This window comes from Struthio camelus, chromosome Z (genome assembly GCF_040807025.1).
Source record: "Struthio camelus isolate bStrCam1 chromosome Z, bStrCam1.hap1, whole genome shotgun sequence".
Lineage (NCBI taxonomy): Eukaryota > Metazoa > Chordata > Aves > Struthioniformes > Struthionidae > Struthio > Struthio camelus.
In genome coordinates, this window is record NC_090982.1 from 62,281,946 (window position 1) to 62,307,266 (window position 25,321).

At 44.1% G+C, this 25,321-nt stretch overlaps 1 protein-coding gene across 8 annotated transcripts in view; it reads left to right on the forward strand.

Moving 5' to 3' along the window:
• The window catches only part of LOC104152944 (ras GTPase-activating-like protein IQGAP2), a 132,533-nt gene that overhangs the window by 10,428 nt on the left and 96,784 nt on the right, over positions 1–25,321 (forward strand). For all 8 annotated transcript variants that reach the window (XM_068927677.1, XM_068927684.1, XM_068927676.1 and 5 more), the window contains exon 2: positions 11,546–11,645. In XM_068927677.1, the coding sequence (XP_068783778.1) occupies positions 11,546–11,645 (100 nt within the window). The remainder of the gene's footprint in view (positions 1–11,545; positions 11,646–25,321) is intronic.

A 25,321-nucleotide genomic window follows, 5' to 3' on the forward strand; every position in this document is an offset into this window, starting at 1 on the left:
TCCTGAAGAGGATGAGCAGGGAGCATTAGGAGGAAGTTACTCTGGATTTGGTGGTGCTGGCTCTAATAAGCCTGCAAGCACTTCCTGTTAATCAAGGATCTGAGGCAACCAAGCAGGCTTCAGGCAGTAACTGAGGTCATGGCTGATACCAGACTGCCTTTGACCTGGTTGCCTGCATGGATATGCTGGTGTTTGCCCTCTTCCTGCAAAAACGTATCATCTCATCCATTAAGTAGGAACAAGGAACGTACATCTACCTCTGCGTGTCCTCCTGAGCGTTTGTGGCCTGGCGCAGTTGAGGCAGATGGTCCGGCAAGGATCTCTGCTTGGGAGCAGGCGTGGCTGACTGCTGGGTGGCCTGGCCCCGTACCACCTCCTGCTCCTTTCTTGGAGATCTCCGATTCTGTTGCGCCATCTCAGGGGAATAAACAACCGCTGTGTTTGTTGTGGTTCAGGAGTTGCTTCCCAAACAGTTAAGCTGCCTTCCCAGTTCAGTTGGGAACATCTGGGGTAGAGGCAGGAACTGCTACTGCTCTTTTCGCCATCCCTGCCTCTGGTTGTTTAGTGGTCCCAAACATTACTTAAACCTATGGAGCTTGTGCAACTATTCTGTTGCATATCCTAATTTTATTTACTTTAATCTTCTCATGAGTTTTAGGCCATCTTTAATATAAAAGGTGTTTGATCATTCTATGGGTCAGTTTATTTTGTAGGTGTAAACTAAAATTTCAGCTTTATTGCCTACAGTAGCTTAATGTTTTCTTTTCTCCATTGAGATTAAATACAGCTTTTGTACCTGTAAATCAAAAAGTTGAAAATTAGGATGTTCAAAGCTATGGTGATGGTGGCAATTATTTCAGAAGAAAAAGCATGCCATTTTTGGGAGGGAAATGTACTACTCTCCAAGTGTAAGGGTACAAACCTCATGGTGTACACATTTTTTTTCCTTTTTTATTCACATGTGTATGTTTGTATCTTTAAGGAAAAAAACGTGCTGTAATACTTCAGGTGCTTTCTGGTGCTTATTTCAGAGCATGGAGGCAGCAAAGCAGATGGATTGTCTGGATCTTAGCAGAGCAAAGACTCTGCAGCAGGCTGGCTGGGGAGGGAGCAGGGGATGATGGATTGCCAAAGGAGGAAAGAATTGACACCAGATGTCAGGGCTGAGTGCGTCTACACTGCAGTCATCCTCACGATGGTTTAAGATTTACCCAGTATTTAAGTGATACTTTTGTTTATGGCTTTCCCTAGACAGGTGTTTCAGTCCTCCTGAGTATTATGGCTTGGACCACGGTCTGCTGAGGGCTATAGCTCTTGTCCGAGTTACTCGGTGACGCTAAGGCACTGCTGAAGAACTTGCTCCGGTTTTCTCTTGCTCTCCAGCAGTCCCTCCTGTTATACTCCTCTGTTCTTTAAACTATACCTTGCCATGTTTCTTCCAGGTGGTTACTGTACTATAAGCTATCTGCTAGGAAGCTTTTTCATGTCAGCCTCCCAGTGATCTGAGTATTGAAACCATTTGGTAACTGTTCTCTCCTTGCAATCTCATGCAGGACTTTTTCAGGAGGTGAGTGGGGGCGTTCTCCTTCCTGTCTCCCTCCCCTGACTCCTGCTGTTTTTTGCCTCTTCCCTCTTTTTCACAGCTAAGGGTAGTCCCTTAGTGACCAGTTATAGTGATTTTCTGCAAGAGCATGTCAGGCTTGGCTTTGGGACACATACTTGTAAATGTACCTACAAATTGCTGTTCTGTGCTCAAACTGCAATGCAGGAAGCATTTGGATATTTCATAGATGAGACAAGAAATCAGACAAGGTTCTAATTTGGCCAAAAATCATGGGCAGCATTTTGCAAGGAGCTGATCTTAGTTGCTTGCTGTTGAAATGGCAAGCAGTGTTTTGAAGGTTTTCCAAAAAGAATAATGACAATGACAAAAAGCTTAAGACATTCCTCCTCGCACACTTCAGCTCGTTTGCCATTTGCTGAAGCATCAATAGCTCTTGTTAGATATGCTTAGCTTCTTCAATCCCTAGCGTCCCACTTTACCACACCAAGCCTAGTACTTTATTCTGGTCCTGCATAGCCTAAGATATCTCTAACAACTTAATTGGGATGGTCTTAGCTACTGTTTGCACAGCCAAGTGTCTAACCTGGCAGCAGCAGGAGTGCTGGCGGAGCTGCGGGTCCACACCAATGTATGTGAACAGAAGGGAAGTGGACAAACCTGAATCCAGGTGTCCTGTTATCAACATGGTGTGCCCAGGCTATGCTCAGCCTTTCTTCTGAGGAGTTTCTAATTCCTTTTTCCTGTTCTACTCCATTTCTGCAGTGCATTTCTCTCCTATACTTGATGTACAAATGCTTATGGGTGGAGTTTTGGCTGTAGGCTGTATTGTGACTATATACAATGAAAATTGCCTCTGGGGCTCAGCAGAAAACTGAAGGCAGTCTCCTTTTGCTGTTTCCCTGCTGTGCCTCTGCTTCCAGCTCCTTGCTTAGGGATGAATGCCTTTCACATGATCCTTTCACCCTTTTCAGGAAGTCTTCAAAGTATTTTTCCGTCCAAAAGCCAATCCTTCCCCTATGTAGGTATGTTTGTGCATTTGACTCGTTTATATACCTGAGATTCCCTTCAGAAAAAATAAAATAGAAGCTCTCTAGTGTTGTTGGCATTTGTAGGCAAAAGAGACTTAACCTTTGTCTTCTGATTAAACAATTACAGGTTTGAGATTGAGGCTTGCTGCAGACAGCAGTGTTTTTCCCTCCTTTTCAGAGTTGACCAGCCTATTTTACTAAACTGGCAATATTAAACAATTTTTTCATTTTATATTCCGCTTAGGTTAAGTTGAACTGAGGTCACGGTAGGTAACATGTAAGGAAATGGAATCTACATGGCAAAATTTTGACTCTCTTATTAAAGGTTGCTAGTGTATATTGCCAATAGAAAGCAAATAGGTAAAGTAATTCCAGCAAATTGAGAGCAGAAAATGGTAAATATGCCAAAATACATGGAATTCAAATCACAAGCTGTGATTTTTTTAGAAAGCAGTGAAGGGATAAAGCTGACAGAAGAGCCTTTTACGTTTTACTACATGTTTCCTCATAAATTAACCTCTGAAGAAGGAAAGTCTGCTGGAAATTCCTGCTGGAATGCATGATACTATTTTGAATGTCTCGAGTCTCCAGTGATGTGCTAATCTGACCAACCAGCTTTCCACAAAATTGCTGTTTTTTTTAAAACCCACATGAAAAATGTCACTCTTGCTGTAAGTGTGTGGAATCTAAGCAAACCCTCCAGCCAGACTCACTGCTTAGCTGTGTAGCATTTTCCAGGTTGGCCTCGAGTTTTCCTCTGTTAATGACTTTTGGGCTATACAGGTAAAGAGAGGATGGACTATAAACCAAAGAACTACCTTGTAACTAACTTGTAATTGCTGTTTATTACCATTTTGGTCCCATCAGTCTGAGTGCTTCTTTAGGCTTATAACTTATTTTATTATTATAGACTGAGGGTTTAGTACGAAACAGGGCTTTAAAGTCAACTGAGTAGCTCATTAAAAGGAGCTACAGTTGTAAAGGTGTTCCTGGAGTGCCCGACCTCTGGGGAAACCTGTTGTCTTGATGTGACCAACTAGCAAAGTATGCAAAGGTAAACAGCTACACTCTTATTAAGGAGTTGCTTGAAGTATTTCTAGAGACAGTGAGGCTGGCCGGTAAATGTAGGTGGGAGGAGTTGGGTTAGTAGGCAAAATGATAGATTGTATTTCAGGTTTATAATTGTAGATGGCAATGTTTGCTTTGAAGCTGATTGAAAGTGGGGTTGGATTTTCATATACCTCCTTCATCCCCATTACTCTGTCTCGCTCCCTGCTCTTCCAGCCATATGTGACAAGTTAAAATAGGCAAAGAATCCTACTGGGAAGGAGAAGACCATGCTTTGGTGTCATTATATGCCAAATTAATGTCATAACTCTCTAATGTCTTTTAATGTATTACCTCTCCTAAAGTATCACTTTATGGTACTGTAGAAAGCCTGAGGTCTGAAAGTGTGGATGTGTATACCTGTAGCAGAAAAATGAGTGTTAAAAGCTCTGACCGCATACGCGATTACTTGTTGAATGCCAAAGTCATCTTGTGAACCTGTGGTTAAATGAGACATTTTTAACTTTGTGGGAATTCAAGTATCTTGAGACGTGTCCCAGGAGTCTAGCAGCCTTTTGCCAATGTTGACACTTGACAGACTCTGTAAAATAAACCAGTTTTGACACTTGGCTCCAGAAGCATGCTTTGTGGTTGATGTTGCATCACAGGCCCTTGGTATGATAGTTCTAAGGTTTATGTATTGTGATAGTGCTCAGTCTCTGCAAATGGATGTGGTTGGACTTGTGGTAGCAGATACAGAAGACCGAAATAAGGTCTTTTTTCCTTGTGTGTAAGGGAGGTGGGGGTGGAGGGTAAGACCTTCTGGGAGGTTGAATGCACAGGAATAAGGCTCTATAAAAAAGCTCAAGGGAAGGGAGTGGTTTAGCAAGCGTCTTTAATTTTACATCAACATGTCTTTTTACTGAACTTCTGTATTAAAGTAATCACATTCAAATAGGGTTTGGTCTTTCTCCTCCTGTTTGCACAGTGTCTGGCAGAGAAAAGAATTGGTCTGAAACAGGGGCCTCGTTGACCCTGGGTGTCACAAGTTATTTGTGAGAATGGTTAATGTCTGTGTTCTGGCCAGATGATGTGTGTTTATTTCTGTATGAAAATCCAAGCCTGCATACTTCTGACGGTGTAAGAACTAGATTAGGAGAACCATGCACATTTTTTTTAAGGGAAGAGAAGAGAAGTTGTATGTTGGTAAGATTTGAAAAATGCCAGATAAAGATTCTCATAATTTAATAAAGTGTATTAGTCTACTATCTCAAGAGAATCTGCCCTCTTCAGTTCACAGCTATGGTAGGTTTTGGGTGCTTGCAGTGCCTTCCTTTGTATAAAGCCTTTTCCTTGAGCAAATGTGCAGGGCATGGACCAAATTCCTTTAACTGGAGCCATACAGAAAAGGCTCAGGCCATCGGGTTTTACTGTTGTAGGACAAGCGTGAGCTTCTCGCGTCTGCTTTTTGACAGAGGAAGTCTATAGGAGGCCGGTTTGATCAGATCACTGAATTTTTCTCCCAAAGATAAATGTCTTCCAGAAAAATGGTAAACCTGTAGATACTGTAACACCTTAATAACAAATGTTCTGTAATAGATGCTTGGTGTTACAGAACCATTTTAGTAGCCTCTTGAATTATCTCTGTTCCTGTAGTTCAAGTTTGCATATTTTCTGCTGCATATTTAATAAACTGTTGCATTAGGTACCTGTGAATGAGTATTTGGGTGTGGAGGCTTGGGCAGGAACTCGTTCTTCCTCTGTAGCTTTGAGCAGTGTTTTTCTGACGCCTGTAAGTGCAATTCTGGCCTTATATTTTCCAGCAGCTGGGCGGTGACCTAAGCGCCTGCTGTGCTGCTGCGCGGCCGGCTCAGGTGGCGGCGAGCCGGCTCGGCAGCCCTGCCTGGCTGGAGCTCTGCCCTGGCTATGGGTGGCTCGGGCTGTTGGGGGTCGCTGCGTGCTCGCCCCTGCCCCAGCGGCAGGCAGCCACGTGGCACCAGGGCCCTGGGTAACGAGAGTCCCCGTTTTACTAGACATAAAGGAATGACACTGAATTTATTGGGCATGTTCACATTAGGATAAAGTAGCTATAAGCCTTCATGTGACCTAAGGGTTTAAGGGTCACCATGACCACCTACTAAAACATAATTGGCTCTTTTTAAACTACAGCATTGAGCTGTGATGGCAAATGCTTTACATTCGCAGCTCTACCTCTTGGCACAGATGGATGTAAATGGGATGCTGCCTGGCGTCTGTCGCTTGGCTTGTACTCAGAATGGGCTTTGGTCGTAGCTGACCCTCGTGAAACCCCAGTCTGGAGTCTGTGTGCAAGAGGCTTGGCTCTTGATTTTCGCATTCGTTACGGCATGGCTCCGTTGCACTCTTTGCCTTGGGGATGTGAGGGGAGCATGGCAGGGGCAAGGCAGAACAGCGCAAGGATGGCCCGCGTAGGGCTTGCCGACCTTCCTGGTGGACTCGAGCGCTTCCCCCTGCCTTGCCCACAGTGTGGCTTTTTGGCAGCTTTTCTGTATGGATCTTCTCTTTAAGATCTTCACTCTTAGGATGCATATGGCTGGCAGTGAAAACCATAATTTAGATAATGTTTAATTCAGTGATACGCTGGTCAAAAACTAGTTCTTTTTTTTTCACTCCAGCATTTTATAGCCTTCACCCATGTATCTTTTTCTTCTCTCCTAGTCCTGACTTTACCAATTCTGCTTGGTTGCTGTTTGAGGATTTTGTTCTCTCTATCCTCTGTTATGTCCCAGGTATTGAACTTCACCCTTGTGCTTCCAGGAGAGCCCTTCCCCTCCTTGCTCACATCTTAATTTCCTCAGGTAAAAGTCTACAGTGGTGTGTAATGGAGGGGAATTGGTCCTGGTAAATGAATGGCGCTATTTCTTTGCCTTTTTCGGTATAAGTAGTCTTCTGGTGGGTCTGTGGCAAATGCCTTGTTGAAGGGTCTGCTTGCTGGAAGCAGCCCAGTGCTGTTCTTGAGCTATTGCAAATGGTCATATGTTTGAGTGCAAATGATTTACTAGGAGACCTTAAATGCTGCTGTATGTTTTATAGTATTTTTTTTCCAGCCTCAGTTTTTTCTAAGGGAATGAAATTGGGCTGTTTTGGGAACTGTTATCCTTGAATAACTTGGAATTATGCCTTTTAAATAGTTCCATGAATTTGCATTACAAAATTAAAACAAATGTTACTTTTTCATGTGTTCAGACTTTTTTGTCTGTATTTTGTAGAAGTTTCAACTTCATCTTCATTTAAAAAAAAAATCTGTGGATCCATGGGCATGTATTTGAATGCCATTGCAAGTTAAGCCTATAAAGGACCTCTTATTTACTGTCATCTCAACTATAAAATGTACTAATATGAAAGATTTGCTAAGATCAGTATTGATGTAGATTATCTCTGTGACCCTGGGACCTCCAAAATCGTTGTCATGGTTGTGATAAGAGGGTTAACTCTGAACTTGGGTGACACTTACATAGCTGCCCCATGTGGAGTTCTTAATTCTTGTGTAAACTGAGCATATCTTATGTTTCAAATCTTTTCTAGACACCATTAATTGTTACTAAGATAATGGCTCCAGCAGCTTCCTTGCTGCCTTACATACCTGCTCTGATCACTAGTAGCAGTAATCGTACTGCAGCTTCAGAAGCTGCGGTCCTATTTCTGAAAACTTAATTCTTGTACAAAAGGTTTAAGTGCTTCTGTACGGCCAAGTGAGGTGGTGCCCAGCATGGCTCCACGTAGCTGTCAACAGCTGAAGGGACTATCTTGGATCAAGGTCTATGAGAATGAGTTTTTCAATCAAAAAAAGACCCTCCTCACTAGTGCCTTGTCTCTTCCACTGCATTTGTGGTGCTGGTACACAGAATGGAAATATTTCAGAGAAAGGTGAAGATGGATACAGCTGTGACATGCCAGCTGATGGAAGATGCTCAAGTCTCAACTCACAAGTACCCCCTTGTAAGCAGACTTAATTTTTGCAAGAAATATATGGAATAAGAATATGTAGGAAGTTGCTGGTAGAATACAACTATTTTGCATTATGTTAAGTGAAGGAATTAAATGTGGGAAGAACTTAGACAATTATTGCATCATAGTAAATGCCAGTCTGTACTTGGGTTGTTCAAAATCAAGGCGTGATATTTTAAACTAATGCTGCTTGCTACTCCATGAAGTGTTTCCTACACACTTCCTTTAGTGTTTTTTCCATGAAGGAATCTCTTTAATGAAGGAACCTGGTGACTTTTAACACTGACATTTTGCATGTATTAACTGTTGGCTAATGGGGTAGCAACATCGAAAATGAGCTGAGATTGAGAGCTTTTAGGCTAGCTACACTGGCACTTTTTGTTCTGGTTAGCGATCTGTACGCATATTCATAGCATTTACTCTGTGCGAATATCTGTGGCATTTTTCTTTTTTTAACCCCACATTGAAATTCCAAGAACTGATAAACTGCTGAAATGTAACATGCTATTTCACTTGTGCTTTTTTCCTGTATAACTCGTGTGTGGTGTGCATGTGCATTGTCCTTTGGCATTTGGATCTTTTGAGCACTAACACTTGAGTCTAGATCCTGCTTGGCCTTACCAGTGGGCTGGAGCTCTCCTGGTGAAGCTCAGCCCTGCTTACCCCTCCCCGTGGCGTCCTTTGTCACAGCAGTCTCTTCCTTCATGAGTTGAGCACAATTAAGAACTTACTGACAGAGCAGAATTGTATTTATTCTCCATCTTAAATCCCCTCAGTGGATGGATGGACACACTTAAAGGGTGCTGGTTTGAAATTTTGGAAAACGGTGTGCTGGATTCTGTAGTCAGAGGCTGGAGTTGATGCCAAAAAAACAACATAGGATCCATGATTTTGAAAATTTTCGAATAAGTGTCTGTAACCACTTTTTTGATACGGTATCACTGTTGCTTTGAAGCCAATATGTGCTGGAGAGGGAAAGCATTGAATTGCTCTTATCTGAAGCTGGTATTGCAAGAGCCTCCTCCCAGCGTAGGCACTCCAGGGGCTGGCGCTCCTGGTGCTCTGCCCTGTGACACTCACGTGTTCAGCCCAGGACCTGGTGCTCTGGCACCGGAAGGAAGGAGGGCTCACTTCCAGCCTGGGTGCTGTCAGTGCACCTAGTTGCTTCTAGAAGGGATTTTGTGCTTGCAAAAATTTTGCTTTTTCTCTTCCTTCCGTCTGCCAGTTTCTCATTCTCTGCCCTTGCCCTTTTCCCTCCTTACCTAAGGATTCCCTAAGCAGAACAGCTATTATAATACCATGATGTCTGTCAGCACCTTCATCCACCCTCTGAGTCAATCTTTGCAAATACATTTAATGAGGGATTTGTGGGTGGCTGGGGCTGCTCGGTCCGGGGTGTCCCTGCGGAGGACGGGAGGTGCCCATCAGCGTGTAGATCCAGGACTAGATTGTAAAGCGTTAGCGCTACGCAGGTAAATTCCTAGACTGATGCTTATCAAAAGGGTTGCGGGTTTTTTGGGTCCTGTTTTCAGATAAGCTCCTTTTCTTGCTGCTTTGATTACGGCTGTGGTGAGTGTGTTTAGAGGCAGAGGTAACCGGCTGTTTAATGCGCTGAGGGGAGCGGGTATGGGAACCGCGTAGCTTTTAAGGGAAGGTCTGCCGCGGAGCTGAGGACGGGAACGGCATCGGCCGCGGCCTCGCGGCCGGCGGGGCGACGACGGGCAGCCCCTCCGGGGCTGTGCCCCTCCGGTGGCGCAGGCTGGCTTCACCTCTGCGCCCCTCTCGCAGACCAGGGAGGGAAGCGCGGCACGGACACCAGCACCAGAACTTGATGCCGCAAGTGGTTTAGTAGTATATCACGTGTCAGCGTGGTAAGATCACCGCTGCTTCTGGCGGTGACCCTCGTGCCGGGGAGCGAGCGCCTGTCCCCAGCCGGGAGGAGCTGCCAGCATGGGAGAGGCGCTCGCCCAGGGCTGCCCAGCCGGTCTGGGACGCGAAGCGTCTTGGGAACCGAATCCCATGTTTTATCTCCAAACTACTGCTTCAGTTCATAACAAGCGATGACCTGATTGCAGTGTATCAGAGAGCTCATTTTAAAGAGTCAGTCACGCTTATTGGAGCTACCAGACTTAAAAGGGACTTGGAGCAAGACATGTTTTATCTGCATATGAAACTTCTGGGTAATTAGGAAGAGCATCTTAAACGGAAAGGAAGATGAGAGATATCAGTGCTTGTGGTGATTAAAACTGCAACTGCAGAGCGTAAAGTAGCTATATGATATGCTAACGTGTGGTAATTTCAGTCCAAAAAGCGCATGAGTAGTGCACTTTATTCTGCGTCTCCAGTGAGCGCACGTTCAGCGTACTCCTGCTTGAAAGCACAGTTTGCTGTCAACGCTGGTGCAAAAGGGTCTGTCTTATGGGCAGTCTCCATCTGGAGAAAAAAGCATTTTAAAAATCATTAGAGCGTGATGAAGTGAAACTGATTTGCTGTGACTCCATTTTCTCATTTGCATGAGATAAGCAGGGCACAGGCTTGCTGCAGTGACACCCTTCCGCCTGGGTCTCCTAAAGCCCAGCTTCCCACCTTTCATAGTGCCTTTTGCCTGGAGTGCTCCTATCAGCTCCAGCAAGGTGTTTACCCACTGGGTGAGGCAGCCACATCAGGGAAAGGCTGTAAACTTGCTAATGGCATGCATGATCTCTTGGCAGCTTAACTTAAAAATCGTGGCTAAAGGTGCATTGGAGGAGAGGAGAGTGCCTGTGTATTTTACTGAGGATTTATCTTGATGTTTTCAGCTCAACTACTTGTGGGCTGGCCCTGCTCTGCCTGCGTTTCCTTCCCTTCCCTGGCGCCTGCCCTAGTGCAGCTGCAGATGTGCAGCAATCAGATCAGGGACTGACCTCGCTAGAAGCAAATCTTTCTGTAATTGTCACTCGACATCAGTGTCTGCTCCTTCTGGTTTGCTAGCAGCTGTGGGATCGCCAGCTCTGACCCAAGAGGTAGTGGGAGCGTGTGGCTGGGAATCATGAAGGGAGGGCAGGACCACCTCTTTTGGCCGCAGCTAGCACACGCGGTCCCGCTTGAGAACTGCTTGATGTTGAAGGCAGTCTCCAGAAACCCCTCGTGCTGTGACTGAAACTCAGCCAGAAGTTGGTACTGCTATATGGTCTTCCAGCTTCTTTGGTAACATTGGAACTTCTGGAAGAATTTAGGATTTGCTCACAGAGGAGCTCTTCCCTGTGAAGAGAGGGGACCCCTAATGGGATAGCTGCTAATAGGTCAGGGACATCTCCAGCTGGGGATGTGCAGAGAGGATCCTCCTTCCTAGACTGAGGAGTGCTGCTATGGGAGGTGATGTGGTTGACACAGTTAGCAAGGGTGTCAATACCACAGCTGGTTCATTCAGTTATAGCCCTTATCGCCTGCATCAGCAGGAGGCAGCTTGGTCTGTTGCAGTTTAACAGGTTGCTGAAACTGCACCCATTTCCCAAGTTGCCCTTAAGATATGTTTGCAGTGTGCTGTTGCCTTCGTGTATGCTGCTGCGGCTTAGCTTGGCAAGGGGCGAGCTTTGAGCTTTGCACATGGAAGTCCCCAAACTTCTCAGAGTACATGTAGCCCAAAAATTTGCCAGCTCCTAGCCTTAGCATCATGTGCTTTTTAGTGCTCCTTCTTACCCCAAACCAGATGACATACAAAGAGCAGTATGTGCTTGGTTTGAATAAGTGAAATTTACAGTACAGTGAACTATATTTTCTTCACAATCTAAATGTCCTGGTGCATCATGCTATAAAATGCCTCCTTTGAGGAGAAGGGATGGCTAATTTCTCCTGAGGTAGTTTGCCCAGGCTTTTAGTAAAATTGCTTTAAGAATAACCCCTGATTTATGTGTAACTTGGTCTGGGTTTCTATTTGCAGCTATTGTGGACGATGAAAGGCTTTCAGCAGAGGAAATGGATGAGAGGAGGCGTCAGAACATTGCTTATGAGTATCTCTGCCACTTAGAAGAAGCAAAAAGGTAAGTAAACGAAAGCATACTTATACTTGGCCCTTAAATACTGATTTTTCAGTCTAGCTGTATTCTTGGGCATTGTAACTTTTAAAAGATTTCCTGAATTACTCAAGTTAACTTACTGTTGGCATTTTATAGAACTTCACTGCTATTAGAGAAACAAATCCCAAGGATGAAAAATTCTTTATTTTTTTTTATTCTATATTTTATTTTATTATTATAAGAGGGAGTTTAGAAATAATCATAAAAATCTTCTCAGTTACTGTGGTGACTATCTTAAACGAAAGTAAGGGAATGGCACTAAAACTGAGGGCTGTGGCTTTGTGAGAAGCTGAGTTAGGCTTATGTGACTAACTGGGGGAGGTCTTGCTACTGACCACATGGTCCTACTCCCTTCTTGATGCTAGTGCTTGTGAAGTGTTTCAGGTTGCCAGGATAGCAGAAAATTACCTGGGATCTCACTGGGTTAATGAGCCATATCAGCTCAGTGTTTCAGTGGTGGTGTGGGGTAAGCAGAGGAAGGGCAATAAGAAACAGCCAGGACTTTGCCCTTCCTTTAGCTCCTCTAACCTACTGGCTGAGTCTGCTCATCTCTTGAAGCCACAGCTGGTGATTGGTTGCAAGGACACATGGATTTTATTACCCTTGTGCAAAGGTATCATACTATGTACACTTTATTCTTAAAATGGATATTCAACAATATTTCTGTAGTTATTGAGGAGAGAAACAAGGTGGAATACCCCTGTGCTGTTGGAGTAGCTTGATGTGCTATTATTATCACATAAAAGCGTATTTCACACTTAGCGTCTGGTCACTCTTTGTCAAAAATGACTGCTGTGCTCACTTTACTGCCCTGGTCTTTCCCTGGTAACTATTTCACTTCCACTCTGTATTTGTTGATGGAGCTGTTTCTATTTCCAGCCTTTAGCTGGATGACTTTCCTTCAAATTTCTGTATACAAAAGGAATTTTGAACTTTGTCAGTTAGTAGTGCAAGCTGTAAAAAGTGGAAAAGCAAACTGCTTCAATGCAATGACACATTGTAGGAGCCTCAGAATAAAGTAATCCAGTGTAGTTCAATCCAGAGTTAACAGTAAAACAATGCACTGTGAGCTTTGTGTCCAAAATGTTCTCCTTTCCATCCCTGTGGGGCACTGACACTTACCTTTCTAGCAGCTGTGGGGCCACTAGCTGCCAGCTATCTTGTCACAGGTGCGTTGTTATGAAAGTTGGCCTTTCTTCTTTTGACTTCCTATTTGTTATGCTGTCCCACCTCCTACAGCAAGCCCTGCCTCCTTTGCTCGTTCTTCCTTTTTCTGCTGCAGAACCACTTCCACGTTCACATATTTCAGTCAGCCAGTATTTTTCCACTGTCAGAAAGGACGGTCCTCTCTGCATGCTCCTGTTTGCCTCCATTGTGCACTTGGAAGAGGAGAGCCCTTGGTCAGCTGAGTCAGCTGACTACACTGGCAGAAAACTTGTGGCTCTTTTGCTGAGTTAGTTTTCAAGTGGTTTAGTGAGCTGATTAGTCTGGTCAGAGGAGCATCAGTGCTGGCAGAAGGATGAGTATGGGGTGCAACTGCATGGATGAGTTGGGGAGGGAGCAGACTCCAGCTTGCCTTGCTGAATGGTTAGATCAGGCATCTCAGGAGACCTTGCTCTAAGTCAAGCTCTGAATTTTACTTAAGGTTCCTTTTGTTTGTTGCAATCTGCCCAACCTGCTGGCTTCTGGCAAGATAGGAATCATGATTACTCTCCAAATTCAGCTTTTTCTTTTCTATCACTATTAGTTTATCTTTTTGATTTTTTTTCCTTTATCCCTTCCCACGGCCATTTATCACTTTGAACTCCACTCCTCTAGTTCATCTGAAAAGTCCCTTGACACTTCACAAGGAAATGCAAAGTTATTTTTATAATTAGCGACTTGAATTAGCATCTGCTGTGAGTAGACCCCTTTTCTTCCTTGTATTTATTTTCATATGGATTCATGTCATTAGTGGTTTTCTAAAAGAAGAAACACTCCTTTTAACTCTGGTAGCAGGTAGCATGACTTACAGCAGACAGCCCAAACGGTAACTCCCAGGGCTGTTTAGGTACCTGGAACTATCTCTGTATCTCAACTCTTAAATTTCTACTTTACTCTTAATTATCACAAATGCTTGCTACTGCATGAGGCATGGGTGAGCACTGCAGTTTCACTGTGAGGGACCTTATACTTCCCTCATGCCCTACTGAAGGGTAGAGTTGTCATGGGCTGAGCTGATGTGGTGTGATGTTGCTGGATGTTGTCCCCCTGTACACAGAGTCTAACCAGTGCTAGGGCTGGTTAGACTCTGTGCTAAACTCATTCAAGCTGGTGAACTGACAGGAAACCAAAGGTCAGACAAAAAAGAAAAAAAGAAGGGAACTGCTCAGATAGTGGTTTGAATCTGCTTGCTGCAGGGTGTGGCGAGTGCTGAGGCCAGGCAAGGAAGGGGCAGGACTGCAGGGTAGGGAGCAGGAAGGAGGGGATGGTGCAGGCCCTGGGGGTGCTTGCAGATAAAGTTGCTGGGCAAGAGAAGAGAGGGTGAGAGAGGCTTCCCTCTTCATGGTGAGCTTTCGGGGTAATTCAGGTGCATCATGCAATTTTGCCCTTAGAAGGACTCTTCCTAATCTGAAAACCCAATGACAAACACATACAACAAACTTGTGGACAAGCAGAGATGTCTGCATCTCGTAGCTGTGTAGCTCCTAGCACCTGCTTACCCACCAGGGGCATAACAAGAGCCAGCCGCAGCCAAAAGCACAAAGCCACGCGCTTTGACATGAGAGAAAATGCCGTTATCTCTTAGTGCATGGTTATCACCTGCTCGGTGTACTTGATTAGCCATGAATACATTGCCACAGCCTCTCTTCTGTACTTGAGTGGTTGCAGCATTTTCTTTTTACCAGTAGAGCTTACGCAAAAATGGGGATCCTGGAAAGGAAGATAACAGCCCCAGAGGGAGCAGGGCGCTCACTCTCCTGAGACCAGGGCGAACGTGGGAAGCTTGGTGTAGGGTATAGGGCTGCCCTGACAGCACGCTGAGGTTCGTGTGCTTCGGTTGTGCTGAGGGTGTAGTTGTCACAGTTGGTTTGAGCTGTTTTATCAGTTTTTCCTGCTGGTGAAGGGAGTGGTTTGAGCTGTGCTTTCCCACCAGGTGCTGGTGCAGCAGGGCTCCTTGGGCATGCAGCCCGCCCGAGCCTGGATGTGCCAAGAGTTTTCTAGTATTCAGGACGCTATGGATAGCAATATGTTAGAACAGGTAAAAGCAAGGCCAGTTTTTAACCATTCAGTTGGCGTTTGCTGAAACGGCAGCAAATACTATCTTAGCTAAGAGGTGGTGTGCAAATACAATGTGTTTTAGCCCGTACTGGAGGAGAATAAATGCTGAAACAATCATTAAGTAGCAAAAGATTGGGGCATAGCATGACTTTGCATTCAGTATTGTGGCAAGGACTTTGTTTTTTTCTGGCAATGTGGACCTATATCTCCTGTGATATTTGTAATCAAAATATTGTTTTATAGCAGCTCTGCATTTCAAAATGCCAGAGTTAATTAAAATGCTGAAGAATGTGTACTTTCAGCTGCTTTTTAAACCACTGTTTGCATACTTACTTCCTGTAGTCCAGATTTAATAAAACTTAGAGTTTAACCTGAAAGAAGAATCTTTTGTTGCTGGTAGCTGTAGCTTCTGCAAATAGTATCTTCTGTCCTAGGTACAGCATCTGTTATATACAGAATAGGAAATTGTTTTTAAACACAATAAGCAGGCTTGTAATATCTGCAAAGATCAGTGGTGATTGAATAGGGTGTTACATTTGACACTTGAAACATTTTGTTCTACTGCAATAGATTACTAGCCCCTTTGTCCGCCAAATCAGGTACCCGCTGATGATAAATCAGATTCCTTTTTCATTGCTTGTATATGCTTGCTCCTTTTGCCTATAAGGAGTATTTACTGCATATTTAAAAAATTGTAGAAGAAAACAAATAGTCTCTAGTGTCCTTAACCTCATAAGAAAAGTAAAATTAAGAATAAGCAATCAGGAGTGATGTTTTTCTTCCTTTGAGTCCTATAAGTGTTGATGCTTAGGCCAGAAGCTCAAGTGAGTTAGAGGAACACATTTTCAATACGGTTTGGGAAATCCTTCAGTTACATGCTAAAGGTTTAAGGTGGATAGTGAGCGGTAGCTGTATCACACGCTCAATGTCTTATTCTGCAAAGTATCATAAATTTTATGGTTTTAAAAACATTGGATGAGGTTAATTATAATAGATAAAATTTACCACAAAATCCTCCTTGACAAAGATCATCTTTATAATACCCAGGACATCAGATTCTGCCTCGAATTTGACTTTTCTTGTTGCTTGTCTCTTGCAGATGTGTAATTACCTTGCTGTAAACGATAATACAGATTTGAGGGCTTTTTATTTGTGATTGAAGTTTTGCCATATAACCCAAATTAAGCTTGTGGCAAAACAGTTGTGGCTGACCAGGGTTATAATCATCCATAATTAAGCAGGGATTATTTCTCTTGGCTTCTTGGAAATTATATCTTCTTATTGTAAGTTTGGATTTGAACCACAGGGTGCCTCATTTTACTACCTTTGTCTCTTTATGTCAAATTGAACACACTTTGGTTTACAGGGTATTTACTGTAATTTCATAATTAAAACTGGCCACATTTTAAGTCTTATTTTTTTGCTTTTTATCTTTTTTACTCATGGGACAAGAATTTTTGTGGAACATGAAGTTAAAACACTTGAGATACACTGAAGGAAAGCTGTCTTGGGAATTTCTTTTGAATAGTGATTTTTATTTTGAAAATGTAAATCTGCGATGTTCTCAATTTATTTACAATAGGAAATCAAATAATCCATTGTAGATCTCAAATCCAGCCGCCTTCGTTGTGCTGGGTTTTATTAAGTTGGTTTGCAATTGCCATTGGCAGTATCAGTCACTGATAGGATCACAGTTGGAAGCTACCATGTAAAAACGTACATACAGTTAATACGCTTAAAAGGTCAAGCCCTGAAGTGCTTAACTGGTTCAGTTATAAGCTGACAGTTTCCTGGTACCGTAAACCCATAGAAAGCTCAAGCTGCTCCAGTTTCAGGACTGTGGGACCCCTGAGGGTTGCTTGGGAGGCGATGTTTCTTCCTGGGAGCGAATCCCACCCGGTTGCATGCTGCCTCCTCTCCATAAGCAGGGCAGTGCTAGCACTGCAGCCCTGGGAGCGCCGCGGGAGTTAGTGCTACTCAGACACTCTATTTTAAGTCAACTTCCTTCAGGCTAAAGAGAATGCTATTAAAGCTTTGTGCTTAGAGGTAAATGCGTAAAACTAATACAGATGTACAACTGTCTGACTATGAGCAGAAAATGTAAAGAGGCTTCCTGGTGACCTGCTTTGTATGGATTTGTCAAAAAATGTCCTCCTTCCTGAAGAGGCAGCCCATGGCATGTTGCAGATTGTGAGGGGCTCGTTTCCCCCTTCTACCTTTCTTCAGCCTGGTGAAGAGCCCATGGAGGAGGCTGGCATCAGCTCTGTAAAGGCCAAGGGTTTGAAATTGTGGTATTTCGTGAGATATGGATTTTTTGGAAGAATCCTAGTTAGCTGTATTGGCCAGGATATACACTTGGCCCTGAAATAGCTCAATCTACGCAGAGGTATTATAGATCAGCAAGTATACTAGTTGTATTGTGTCTTAGTCCCGAGACACTTACCTAGCAGACAGACTGCAAGCTACTGAGCCAAACAGCATTTTTTTGTTCCAGAGAGTCATTCAGATAGGCAGATATGTCAGAGTTTTCATATGCAAGTATCAGAGATATCAATCAATCCAATAATTGTTTGGATAGCAATATTTGCGTATGAAAAGTCTTACTATTAAGATCTGAAGGACGGAAACCTTTGTGCTACTATGAGAGGACTGTTTCTGTACGGGATGCATTGACCTGTTAATTGTGATGTGGAGATAATACTTGCATGTTATGGGTCATTGCTCAGTGTGTATAGTTGTCAGATAACGGTGCTGAGTAATGAAGGATGTGACCTTTCTGTTTTTTGGTGACTAAACCATATGGCACTTGTCCCATAGCATGCACTAAAGCTAGCACTGCAGTCACTTCAGAGTCAGTCCTCTTTCTCAGAACTTGCCACTTTCGTTTCAGACATTAACTTCTTATAAAATGAATTGTGAATCTCTGAGAAGAGCGATCAGTTTGGAAGTTGGTCTGCAATGGTCCAATGTCCTCATATTGGTGTAGTTTATAGGTTCAACTTCACTGAGAAGGTGCATGGCATTTTCATTGCTCCTTCACTTCCCTCTCTGTGGCTTGAATGTTTCTGTGGTGGTAAAACTGGAAAGCCAGTTTGCCCTTGTGAGAGGCAGCTAATCTTATGGGCGCAGTACATCAAACTGATGCTCCACTCTGCACCTTGAGTGGCTCCTAGTTAATGCAGACTTTAAGCTGAGGTGGCATGGAGCTACGTTATCTCCTGAAGATATGAATGGGAGCTGAGTCATTATGGTGCAGCTCACAGCATGTCAGGAGCAGGAAAGCAGGCAGCAAGGGAAGCTCACAGGAACGCCTGCATGTCGCAGACCAGGACTTGGACACCCACTCTGTAAGCAATGGCACAGGAACGGTCTGCGGCTGAGTTGTACGGAAGGACTGCAACTATGGGCACCAAAGTAGCAGGTGGACCTGGGGTTTGCATCTTGTCCAAGTATGGGGTTCGTAGGCAGCTGCTGTTAGCAGAATCTGACAGTAGCTTTGTGGTGAAAAGGCAGTGTTTTATCTTTGACTTTGTGTTAGAAGGGCTTGATTTTTCTTTTTCTTAGCCTTTGGGTAGGTCTCTCTGCTCAGTGGACTCAGCTTAGTGAGCTGGGGTGTAGCTCCTTTTTCTCTGGGAGCACCTAAGGCAATGTTAATGATGGGACATCACATGTATGCCGATATGTGCTGTGTGCCAGTGCCACCTGTGCTAACTGCAGGCTGTGACAGTTGTGAGCGGTGCTGCTGGGGCAGATGGCCTGGCATGCACCCTATCACACTGTGGCTGTGCTGCTCCTGCTGCAGCTGTAGTACTGTGTAGCATTAAAAATGCTTTTTTTATAGTGTCACTGATCTGTTTGCTTTAGACTGGAGGAGGAAACTACCTGGGCTGATGGAATTTGCTTTTCTAACAGTTCCCATGCAGGAATGTACTTTTCACATGCTGAGATCCTCCTTTCACAAGGGCCATGTCCTGGAGAGCTGTTGATCTTTGGAAGAAGTGTTTGCTCAGGCCCTTGAAGAAACCGCTACGGGGAGATGTGAGTGGTTCTTCAGAGATCAGAGGAAGAGAGGCAGCAACTTGCAGCTCTGTGTAGCATGGCAGCAACTTTTACATAGTTGGTGACTTTTTTTATAGTACTTACGCAGACCATTGCTGCTGGTGAGAAGCCCACAGGCACGTGCTGGTGGGATTTCACTGTACTGGAAACATGGAGATGACTGTTGACAAGAAACATGCTCCTACAGCAGGAAGATGTTGCTATAGCTTTGTGGAAGCTAGAAATCCCAGGTCCCTGCAGACTTCCTAGCTGCTGCTTTGGGATGGAAGATCCTAAAATTGGTCCAATGATTGCTGAGGTTTGCTAGAGAAATCGCATGCTACTATAGCTCCAGGGCTGAACTAGAAAACTCCTGGGGTGTGAAAGGGCTGGTGCACCCTGAATGTGTAGGTGTGATCGTGCACCTGGCCTTTGCCTTCCAGTTACCGTAGGCAAGTATGCTATGAGGCCAGGCTGCTGCTGAGGGACGTATCAAACTGGGTTCCCTTAAAAATCACTTCTGGTGCGAGTATCTCAAAAATCCACTACCAGGAGAAGGAGCAATGTGATAGTTTGCACCTACTATCTTCGATTTAGAGTAATGCAGAAAGTGCTTTGGCCGGTAATATTGCTTACTACAGCCAAAGGGAATCCAGTGTTAGTAGATAAAGCTATTGCAAAGTCCACAGCTTTTCCTGCCATGTGAGATTAAGGGCAGGGAGGGACTAGCTTGCTGACAGCTTGAGAAGATGATTTTAAAAGTGACACGTTGTCTGTCTTGTCACAAAGTTGACTGAGTATATGGATCCTGTGCCTCATTGTGTGTCCTGTATGGTGCTTTTGATTGCTGTTACTCAGTGGTTCACATATACATTAAGAAAGTTTCCTTCCTATTCACCTGCCCTGAAATTCAAGGGTAAGTACTAGGAGCTGGGGTACAGAAGTTTCGGAGCTGTGAAGATGGCCCTTGGTGCTCTGTTTGCTTGCTTTCCCTTTGCCTGTGCTTCTTCCAATTGCTTAAGCACTGGCTGTACTTTCCCTGACACCTCTTTTCTTGGTCACTCTCTCCTCATTCCCAGGCTTAGCCCTGACAGGGGAAAAGGTCTTTAAGCCACGCTATTCTTTGGAAAATTGAACAGTGCTGTTTGTTTTTTGACCAAGCTTGGAGACTGGCATGTACATGTGAATTAGTGCAACTTAAACTTGTTCACCTGCAAATGCAAGGGAATGTTTTCTGTAAAAGTGAAACAGGAATATTTCTTGCCAAGAACTTTGTTTTACAGTTCCAAATCCTGTGAGGTGATACTCAGAGAACTTGTTAGATACCATGCAGATGAGAGAATAAGCCCAGAATGTAGCTGTTTGTTTAAGAGAAATGGTGGACCCAAGATATCCTCAGTATATTTGCCCAGAGTGCGTGTATTCAGAATTAGCCTTGTGTTAGCCACAAGATAAAGAGGTGAGGTAGTGGTGGTCTTTTTGTTTGCAGTGGTATCAGCACATGTCCCTGAACACTTAATGTATTCCACATTTTTTACTGCACGCTAACATTATTCTTGACAACTACGGACTGAAACTGATTTCAAAAGTAGAGTTGATGGTAGCTCTAAATAGGTTTTGAGCCTGGGGGAGGGAGTGTGAATAAATCCTCTCAAGCGAATGAATAGAGCTGCTCTCAAGTCTGAAGAGTTAGGAAGGATTTTGCATAGCTGCCAGTGAATCTAAATGCCGGGCAGGTTTTGGCTTGGAAGTAGAGGCTTCTGCTGGCTGTACCTGTACCAGCTCTACCAACTTGCAGGAGACAAGTAGTTCCTCGCCTTTATTGGAGACGAGGAATGGTGACAAGTGAGTGATTGTTGTGGAACTGAGTACAGATTTATTCTGGCAGAACGAGGGTTCGTTGCATACATAATTTTCCAACTACCCAGAGGACAAATAGCTAGCGTCCTCTGGGATGAGAGGTGGTGGATTTGCAATTGCAAAGATGTACGATAAAGGTCTAAGGTGCCAAAGTATCCTAACTGTGCTGCTGTGTATTGCAGTGAAGATGAGATCCTGGGTTCTGATCCCTGGTTTTATTTCTTCCATCTGGATTATTAAAGCTTTCAGGTTATTGGTGGTATATCACTCCTCAAGGGAAGTGATAAATCTAGTCTGGTACCTCAAGCACTTCTGTCATCTATGACACGTTAGCTATTTCTAAAACTTGATTACAATCAAAGTGGAAGGGAGCGTTGTACAATTCAGTGCCGCAAGTAAGAGCACCTGAAAGGAACTCATATAAGGAAAGAAATTACCTTAAACATATAATGCCTTTCATTACCTGCAGCATTTTACTCCCTAAGCATCTGTCTCTGTTGCAGTGGCAAAGGCAGGACTCGGGTACGAGGGCAGTGGCTGGTGCAGCCGTGCCTGCAGCCCGCGACCCTCACTGCGCAGACACCCCCAGTGCGGCGCGATTGCCCCTGGGGCAGCCAGCGGAGCTGGTGCTCCCCTGTCTCCCCCTGCTGGGGAGAAGCACTGGGAGCAAGGAGGGAAAGGGGACGGTGCCTCGGTGCAATGCAGGAGGCACCACAGGCTGCCCCCTCTTTGCTCCTCCACGCCTGCCAGGAGAGCGAAGCTGCCGGTGTGGTGGGGAAGGGGATAGTGTTCCCAGAAAGACCAAGGAGAGGGGAGCATTTCGGATGCTGACACTGGAGCAGGGGACAAACCTTCACAGGTGAAATTGTGAGAGAAGGCTTAGGAGGAGGAATTTGCAGAGGGCTATGGAGGGATCCTGCTGATGTCCCGGAGGCTGGGCAAGCCCCCGCAAGCAGTCATGGCGCGCTGGCCCTGCTCTGACATCCCTGCTGGGGTCCTGGCTCTGGCAGGGATCAGTTTATCTGGGGGACGGGACGGGACCTGGCACCGAGTTGTGTTGACTTCCACTAAGGAAAGTGGCAGAGCATCAAATGTATCATAAGTCATGAGCAGTGGCAGGAGACTGGAAAGCCTATTTGTCAAACTCTTCTAAAAGCTCTAAAAATGATCCACATATTGTACCGAGCCTCTTTTTCTCTGTTAAAGAAATAAAGCATTGCAATAATGTGGAATCAGTGAATATTAAAAGCTGGAAAATCTTCCTTTCATGACAGGTTGTAAACAGTAAATTGCAACGCCTCCCTCGTACTGTGCTTTCCTTTGGCTGTAACATTGAACTTAAATGTGTCTGCATTTCCATGATCTACAGCTCTGGTCATGCGAGATTGCACGGCGGCGTGTCTGAGGGGGTGCCAGCTCTCCCTCTCAGCTGTGCTCCTTCTTTGCTGGGACAGAGTTCAATAGGATTCGTGACTGAAGCTTGGTTTTAGGGCTTCCTGTTTTCAGATTAACATCTATAGAATAGGGAAGAATCAACTTGATACACCCATTAACTCAGAGTCACGTTTTCTTTCACTGCTTTCTAAAACGGAGAAATCAAAGCTCTTCGAGCTTTTATATGCCCAGCTTGAGCAGCTGGGAGAGGAGGGGAAAAGTGTTTTTCTTTGACAAAATATTGATAGCTCTGCTCTGAAAGAGCCCTGTGTGTACATTTTTGGATTTTTCGAATAATGTGTTTTGACAATGTTTTCAAATCCTCCATTTGTGTTCCCTTCCCATTGTTTTCCTCCCCCAGAGTATTGACGCAATATTCTGGCTACCTTAATGCTGGGAGTTATAAATGGGATGACTACTATCTTTATTTGGGAGTGCTTATGCTTTTACTGGAGCCTTGGTAAATCTAACAGTAATGATATTAGTGTATTTCTGAATTCAGTTTATAAAGTTGGCTGATACATTCTTTTAATATTTCTGTTGCTGTCCCCAGAGCATAAACCTTGATCTCCCGCCACTAAATAAATATGCTTGTGTTTTGTGATTCCAATTTCAACATTTTCTCCACTTCCTCAAGGTCAAAGTGGTATCACATGGTGATTGCTAGCATGTACGGCTTTCCCAAGTGGGAAGTAATGGGAGAGAACATACTTTAAAAGGATTTTATGCTAGAAGGTGGTACTTCTATCTGGGCACCATTTATTTTCAGGAAAGACTTCTTGTGTCACCTCTGTGTGTTAAGGGCTTCACCTTGTCTGGGTGGGTACGCAGCAAATGGGCTGTTGTAGAAACTGCGTCCAGGATCATCTGCACACGGGGAGGGTCGTGCCTCAGTGTAGATAGTGCAGTTGTGGGCACCGAGGGTTTTTGGCCTCCTTGTTGCTCTGGACCTTCTTCCCACTGAACAGCATGGGGCCTGCCACTGGTTATCAAGCAAAAAATCATGAAAGCACCCATTAGAAAAGCCAATGTAAAAATTGTTCAAATTCATATGAAAACCCTTCATGTTTTGTGGCAGCTGGGCTTACGCACTCCTATGATGTGAAGAAGAAGCTGGGAGTATGACACACTCAGGGCTTTTTCCTAGCATCTTACATTCCTTTTGAAACCTGTTCATAGTCACAAAGAGGACTACAATTAGATAGCTCTTGAGTTTTCAGTGCCTGAAACGGGTAGAAACTAACTCCTCACTTGCTCCAGTGGTTATTGGCTGAGATTCCACTAGTATTTTGAATGTCAACAGTAATTATTTTGTTTCTTAGGAAAACATGCTAAGCAGTATTTCAGTCCTTTATAAAGTTGTTTAACAAAAGATTGAACATGTCCATTGTAGTGCACAAAAGACTAGCAAAGCAGGGGTAACTGGGGGTTTTAACAAGACAGACTTTTAAAAACCTGAAAGGGCAAGGAAGAAGTAATAGACTGCAGCTGGTGCATTGAGACTGTCTCTGAAATCCAGAAAATGCTCCTGAAGTCCTGAGTGTTCACTGGGGTCAGCAGAGCTACTGCTTGTGTTTGCTCTGCTTTCTAAAATTGGGCCCAAAATCTGTATGTTGGCAAAACACTGGATTTGATGCAATTTTTGTTTGGATTCTGCATTAGTGCAGAAGGAATTGGATTTGGCCATCTCTGTACAGACTTTTCCTTTCTTATAGTTTGTCATCACATTTCAAGATATGGTTCAAATCTGCTGTTGCTTCATTGGTTTCGTAAAAACGTTAATACTTAAATTGCAGGCCACAATTTTCATTAATCACTTAGTTTCTGGAAAATTCAAAGAGAAGATTGCCGTCTCACAACACTGGCTTTAAAAGGTGTTTAATGAAACATGCGTTTAGTACTTCTGACTTTTAATAATGTCAACACCTAGAGTTGTAAAAGGAACAGTTTTCTCAAAGCAGAGTTCCTAACGCTCACTGATTATTAGTTTTCAGTGCTGCATGTGAACCTGGTGTCACTAGAGGAATCATATTTTCTGTGAAGATCCTGCTTAGCTGGTACTTTAGTGACCTGATTAGATTAATAATTAATACTGAGTGTGTGCTGTGCGGGCTTTCATGTAACTTGGGATGTGAACAAGTAGGTGACTGTTATAAAAAGCTGTCTCTGCCTACAGCATACAAAAGGCTCATAGTTTAGCAACAAAAGAAGCATAACAAGAAGTTTGTAGAACATACTTGGTTTGTATTTGAATTTTTAACTTTCTCTTGCTTACTGGAACAGCAGGAAGTAGGGCTGAGTGAAAGTGCAAGGACGATTTGGAGCTTTTGCAGCAGAGCAAATTCCTTCTGACACCCTTTTTTCCTCGTTGCTCTGGAATTAAAGATGAAGATAGAATTGGTATGAAAGTGGCTTTCCGGAGTCATCTCTTAGGTCATCCAGAAGGCTTTAGGAACAGAGTACCAGAACAACCCCTCTTTACCCTGGGAGAATGACAGAATCAGATGAAACAGATAGTTAACTGTGCTTTAAACAAAAAAAAGTTATGGCAGCTTTTGAGCAAGAAAGAAAAGCCTAGATCTCTGCAAATTCTCCTCAGCTCCTGGCCGTACTCTGTGTGCTAGCAGTGTGCTTTGCTGAAGGAGCAACTTCCTTTGGCGTTAGAGCTCACACTTCCCAGTTTCATTTCACAAGAAGTGGGTGAAGAAAGTTCCTGACCTTTCTGTCTTGGTCACTTCACTTTTCAGCCTTTTTGTCACAGTTCTCAATCTTGAGGAAAAAGGTTGGAAACAGCACAGAGCCAGTAGAATAAGTCCCCTTAAATGAAGTAGCTTATTGTACCAGGCGCCTAGATGACCTTTTCTGTAAGGATTTCTTGTCCCAGAAAATGGAAGAGGTGGGCAGATGCTGTAGCAGCCTGATGAAGTGTTGCACAGCGAGAAGAAACTCAAGGCATGGCAGAAGCCCAGTGCAGGCGAGCAGGAGCAGCCGGAGTCCTTGGCGTGTCCGGGAGCTGCCTCGCTGGCAAGTCTCAGCAAGTTTCAGGC